General features: G+C 28.2%; 1 protein-coding gene across 1 annotated transcript; it reads left to right on the plus strand.

Annotated features, from left to right (window-relative positions):
- The first annotated feature begins 1,770 nt into the window (after nucleotides 1-1,770).
- LOC127105773 (serine carboxypeptidase-like 34) lies at nucleotides 1,771-6,546 on the plus strand. The gene is made up of 9 exons (XM_051042977.1): nucleotides 1,771-2,212; nucleotides 4,551-4,661; nucleotides 4,751-4,846; nucleotides 4,940-5,032; nucleotides 5,127-5,224; nucleotides 5,315-5,706; nucleotides 5,780-5,872; nucleotides 5,941-6,046; nucleotides 6,166-6,546. Exons 1-9 carry the CDS (start codon nucleotides 1,969-1,971, stop codon nucleotides 6,313-6,315), a joined length of 1,383 nt encoding a protein of 460 aa, XP_050898934.1. The 5' UTR covers nucleotides 1,771-1,968; the 3' UTR covers nucleotides 6,316-6,546.
- The last annotated feature ends 476 nt before the right edge of the window (nucleotides 6,547-7,022 follow it).

A 7,022-nucleotide genomic window follows, 5' to 3' on the forward strand; every position in this document is an offset into this window, starting at 1 on the left:
TTGATTACTATTTGAAGTTGTGCAACAAAATGCAGATGCGTCAAATGACCTATTTAAAAACCACTAAGATGACACCACCTACACAACCAATAAAATTAAAAGGTGCTCCAAAGAGGGCTAAATCCATTCTTGATGATAGTTCACTCAAGTGGTGACCATTATTTTATGAGCATGTCGACTCCCTTTATCCAGACACTCCACATTCATAATTTTTATCACAATTTAAAAAATCTAATTGTAAGGGGTCACACATTAGCAAACCATCACCTTTTATAATTTTATCAAAGATAAAATATAGTTAGGAAGTGCATATTTTTATGCACAAACACATTGACAAAATTGTAGGTGTTGTTAGTGATGGTAACTCTGGATTTTGCATTATTTTAACTTTAACTCACAAGGGTGAGGAGAATTAGACTCTTGTATGTCATACCTTTATTAAAGAGTTAACGTATCATAATAACGATTATATGAATATTTATCAGACTAATGAACAAGAGAAAATTACCTAGAATGCTTTGATTCCTAGTCGAATTGGTGTCCTTGCACCGCAGGTAAAGTAAATGAGTTTTCTCTGAAATGATTCATCTTGTAACAAGTTCACATGACATGATTAGTTGATTTGACAATACATGTTTTTTAAAAATCCTTTTTCCTATGTGAAGTCACCCTCCAAATAATTCGGAGGATCAGGTTATCTAGGTTATCTGTACTGAATGACTTGCAACTAAGATGGATTTTGCACATGTTTACTTGAAACTAATATGCCTTCTACCATGGAAATTTGTGGGATGGAGAACATATCACGAGAAAGAAAAAATTGATTAAAAAATTTCTTTTTGGATATCATGAATGTGATTGAATGATGTCGAAACAAAATGTAATGGAAGAAGAGCAAACGAGGAAAATCTAATAATAGATTTAGATAACTTTGCTTATGTCACATATTTTGATGAGTTTTCGATAGAATATATATTTGTATGTGATGTATCTGGGAGGATAATTGATTTAATTGGTTATTAAATATATCATCATGTAATATATGTGGTGTGTCCAAAAGGATGCTTCTGATATAAAATGTTATGAATAGATCAATCTAAAGATAACTAATGAAGCAATCCTTCTAGAACACCTCACACTAGAAACATCCTTCCTAACACACCATAAACTACCACTTTTTACAAATAAATGTAGTTATCTTATAACCTATAATGTATGTATGTTATAACACATAACTTAATAACTATAGAAAATATAGTTATCTAATAATATAAGTTGGAAATAAAATAGTAATCACAAATTTAAATGAAAATAAATATCATGAATTTTTCCTAGTTTATTTCACCTTGCCGCTTGAGGCCGGCTTGTTTAATTCTCATCATTATTGTACCTTCCATTCTAGATGATTTCAATGTTACTATCATTGTTAATTCAAAAGATAGTAACTAGAATAGAACCATATTGTTGGCAGAATCTTCAAACATTTCAACCCAAAGCAATTGACCATTCCGCAAATCTTGTCCCTTAAATCAAACTCCATATGGATAATTCAAAACCAAAAATAATTATCATAATTAATACTATCCTTTATTCACAGTCAAAGCAATTATATCCAGCTAATTTGACATGTATTATCTAATATTCTATTTCAATATTTAATGAATCGTGACGTTGACTCACAAGAAAAACTTTTTGTTTTTTTTCTTCTTTCTTCTTTATATCATTCTCCTATATACTCTTCCAAAAGCATGCTTTCAAAACCGGGCATGTCAAGAATTTTTTTTTTTGAATATTTTTTTTATATATATTAAAAATAAATAAAAAATAGAGAGGTAAAGCAATAGTAGCTAGCTAGGTAGTGTAATACACATGACTCTTACCTGTTATCTTAAGTCTCTTCTCTTGATTATATATATATATATAAGGAGACAGTGTTTTGTGAGAGAAACAAAATATCAATAACATAAGATGGGTTTGTGTTCAATTATTGTTGTTGTTGTTTTGATTGTTTGTTTGTGCGGAGAAGGTTTAGGTTTGAGAGAACAAGAAGAGGATAGAGTTTATGAACTACCAGGGCAACCTTTGGTGAATTTCAAACAATATTCAGGTTATATAACAGTGAATGAGAGTCATGGAAGAGCACTGTTTTATTGGTTCTTTGAATCTGTTGATCAACCTCAACAAAAACCTCTTCTCCTTTGGCTTAATGGAGGTATTTTTATTTCACTAATTTACATGCCAAATAATTATGTTTTTTATTTATCAAATTTTAGTAAACTAGTATCTTATTCAATATTCATATATGAAAACTTTACGAAACTGTGATTTTTTTTATATATTTTTTTTTACATAATACTATAAGAGTTCTACTCTATAATTATTGATGTATTAATTTATGAATGATTGTGATAATGTTGGTGTATGTGCATATAGTATCACTATCGATTTGACAACAACTGCCACCATATGTTTTATTATTATTATTAAAAAATAGTTTGAAAAAAAATCAAACCTACTAAAAACAAATCTGTAGGAAAATATATGGCCAGCAAAAGATAGATCATAGATTCTTCACTTAAAGCCAAAATACACCTAATCTTAATCCCATTAGAGTTTCAATGTATAACGTAATATTAATATATTAAAATGAGAGTAAGGAAATATAAATAAAAAAATATTATATCATATGATAATAATATCATATTTTTACAGTTTGTTTTGGTTCGAATCTAATTTTAAATATGCAATATTAATAATTTTGTATATGGAAATTTTTAGTTTTATTATAATTTTTTTTTTAACTTGAAAGACTAATCTATGCGCGCATTTAAAATACTTACTTTGAAAAGAAATTCATATTAGTTACTTACATCAACTATTAAATTTCCTATTTTTTATATGAGACAAAATGATGCTAAAATATTATAAGGTTACAAAACTTATGACATGAGAGGATTTTTGAAAACTTATCAATATTGAAGCTAAAGCCACAATTTGACAACTCATAAATTCCTAATTTGGTTATGAGGTTTAAACTTTGGATTTATTGGAAATATTGTAATTTGTAACGATTTTTCATTGTGTCATTATCAATAGTTTTTGGCACTATAGTATAAAACAAAATGGAATTTTTCTATTTGAAATGTGTAACCAAAGTCCCACTTTGCCTGCATCCATTATTAACAGTTAATTTCTTGCGTAGTTTTAAAACGAAGTTATATATTTTTTTTTCATGTTTAATTGTAATAGGTTACGTAATCCTTTTTCAAATTGTTTAATTAATGTGGACAAAAGAAACTGAGCAAGCGTGCAGGTGTTAGGAATTTGACCAAAAATATTCATAGTGAGTGAGTGAGTGGTTTCAATTTGCATCAGAAACACCATCATGAAATTCAATAGAATTAATAAATATTGCTTTGAACCTAAGTTATATAATTATAAACTATTTCTTTTAGCTTATGATAGCATAGCAACATAAGGGCCACAAAACTTTATATCATCAATGACGCAACTGAAAGAAAATGTTTATAAATTAAATAACAATAAAAACTTGACTAACTATATTATAAAAATAAAATTATTTTACCAAATAAAAATCATATTTTCTTTTAATATTTTTACACTATCTGTAATATAGTAGTGTGAAGTTTTTTTAAAGTTCGAGCTTCTCAAATTATGATTATTATTTTTAAATCATGATGATACTACTAGCTTTTATTGTCAAAATTTCTCCTTTGTAAACTTTCTGTCACTTTCATAATTAGGTAGTTTTAATTAAATTGGACTTTTCTAGTTATAGTATGAATTTTGAACAAAAGTTAGAAAGACAAAATTACAATCAAATTGTAGTTTAGACTCTTTAGTCACCAAATTAGATCAACTTCACTAAATTGCCGGACATTCTTAAGATGATTAATTAGAAATGCTATGAAAAACCTATCTTTCATTAGTCTTTTGAAAATTAATTGTTCTAAAATAAATTTCACATTTTTAAAAATTATGTTCTAAAATAAATATTGTATTTAGTTTACATATACAAAATCATTTTAATTTTAATTTTTCAATTGTATTATTTAATTAATATTTTTAATTTATTATTTCTCTTATTTATCACTTTTTTTTATAAACTTTAGATAAGTCAAACCAATCCAAAAGTAGCAAATTTTAAAGCAAAATGATATCATTCAAGTTCCAACTAATTATTACCCTTAACCACTTCTATTCTATAAAATAAATGTCTACCATCTTGCCAACAGATAAAGTTTTCATTTCAGTATATTAGATTTTTTTTTAATCTTTAAATTATATGTATCAATAATTTATTTAAATTTAAAATATTTAAAATCAACTCTAAACCAACAGTTTATACTAATATAAACTAACATATTATTTTATTCTTTTAAAGGTTTAACATAAATTTATCCGTGCAGACTCGCCGCTACTCTTCTACTGGTTTTTAAATTAAATATTATTTTAATTTATAATAATCAATTTAAATTAATATACATTAATATGATTGATGTAAAAATTAAAATGCATGAATTTTTCAGGCCCTGGTTGTTCTTCAATTGGTTATGGAGAAGCTGAGGAGCTTGGACCCTTTTCTCCTCAAAATAGCACCCAACCTAAGCTCAAGTTGAACCCTTATTCTTGGAATAAAGGTTAATTAAATTTCAATTTCATAATCATGATACATCAATAATCTATTTATTTAATTTTAAAAAACCATTATGATTTTTTTTTTCAACAGCTGCAAATCTTTTATTTATTGAATCCCCTGTTGGAGTTGGATTTTCCTACACCAACACCACCACTGATATTAGTCAACTTGGTGACACCATTACTGGTAATAATAATTAATCTAAACTGATTAATTTTAATACATTTTTTATTAGTACTCTTCACTTAATGATGAATACTTAATTTCATTAATTAACAGCTAAGGATTCACACACTTTCCTCATCAATTGGTTTAAAAGATTTCCTCAATTCAAATCACATGATTTCTACATTGCTGGTGAAAGCTATGCAGGTATATATTTAACCCTAAATTATTAATTAAACACTAATTTTCTTATTACTTCTTAACTTAATAATCTGAATTTGAATTTGTATTGAAATTTCAGGACATTATGTTCCACAACTTTCTGAACTCATTTTGGATAATAATAATAATAATCAGAACTCTTCCGATGAAGATCACATTAACTTCAAAGGGATCATGGTATATAAATATAATCAAATTGTTCATCATCAATAATAAAAAATTTAAAACATTGTTAATTCGACATAATGATTTTTTATTTTTGAATAGATTGGGAATGCATTATTGGATGATGAAACTGATCAAAAGGGTATGATAGAATATGCATGGGATCATGCTGTTATATCAGATGGTTTATACAAAAACATCACAACCATATGCAATTTCACCTACCCGATTCAAAATCAAACCGACGAATGCAATACCGAACTTAACAAATATTTCGATGTCTATAAGATCATCGACATGTATAGTTTGTACGCGCCAAGATGTTTCAGCAATGCCAGCAACACGAGAAGATCTTCGGACGGGTGGAATAAAATGCGAGCCGGATATGATCCATGTGCATCCGATTATACTCAACTTTATTTCAATAGGCCAGAAGTTCAAAAGGCACTGCATGCAAATGTCACCAAAATTTCATATCCATGGACTCACTGCAGGTATAGGATCAAATCTGATAGTTGTTTTAATAAGAAAAATCAAAATCGGTGATGTTTTCTTCTTTGTCATCAGTAACAATATATCGTTTTGGAACGAGTCGCCGGTGTCCATGCTTCCTGTCCTGAAGAAGCTTATTGCTGGCGGTCTTCGCATATGGATTTACAGGTAACTGAATTAGTATATTTTCTGAGATAATTATTGATTCTAAAACTTTATTTTACGTATTTATACAGCGGAGACACGGATGGAAGAATTCCTGTAACTGCGACGAGATACACATTGAAAAAATTGGGACTTCCTATAGTTCAAGATTGGACTCCTTGGTATACTAGTAGACAGGTAAACCTAGTATGTAACATTACATCGATTTGTTTATCGATGTTTGGTCGATAATCGATACTATTATGATTATTATTCACTTTATGAAACATTGTTATTTTTGATGTGTTGAATTATAGGTAGGAGGATGGAGCATTGTATATGATGGGATAACATTTGTGACCATAAGAGGAGCTGGTCACCAGGTTCCTACTTTTGCTCCCAAGCAAGCTCTTCAGCTTGTTCGACACTTCTTAGTCAATAAGAATTTACCACAACATCCTATTTAATAATGACTATGTCATTTTGATGTTATAGTTTGTTAGAGGTTAAGATGATTGGATATGTGTTTGATTTTTTTGGGGTTAAAATTAACCCGGTTGGTGGTTTTTATCATTCACTCAAACTCTCTCATTCATGTGTGAATGGATTGTATTATTGTATAACTTACTAATTACTATATAGATATAAAGCTTGAGTTTGAATATAAGTATGAAGACATACTAGAAGTCTTTCTATCATTTATGTCTCCTACTTCCCATTTTCAATACATGATTCATAGATATTGATCCCTTTAGATTCTAAGAACCATTTAGAGCCACTAAATGCATCTCTTTAGGCTTGTCCATATATCTATAAACAATACTTACAACAAACTCATCAAAGTTTACTTGTTGGGAGATAAGTCATTCCTATGATAGGTTTGCTATGCATAGTCGATTTCAACTCCGAATAAAAAGATAGGGTTGTATTAGTCAATCTACAGTTAACGCAAAATTTAGTCAAATTTTTATAAAATGGATCAAAGATGTAATACTGTGAATGCTAAATCATTGTCCGTAAACAACACATTGTATAGTTCAAACATATTGTCAAATGAGCAAAGTCATCTTCATTCTCACATGAATTTAATGAAAAATAAACAAAGGTTCAATATTTTTTGTGAACAAGTATAGATAAAGAAACAATAGAATTTGTTTTGGAGCATGAAGTATAA

This window comes from Lathyrus oleraceus, chromosome 7 (genome assembly GCF_024323335.1).
Source record: "Lathyrus oleraceus cultivar Zhongwan6 chromosome 7, CAAS_Psat_ZW6_1.0, whole genome shotgun sequence".
Classification (NCBI taxonomy): Eukaryota; Viridiplantae; Streptophyta; class Magnoliopsida; order Fabales; family Fabaceae; genus Lathyrus; species Lathyrus oleraceus.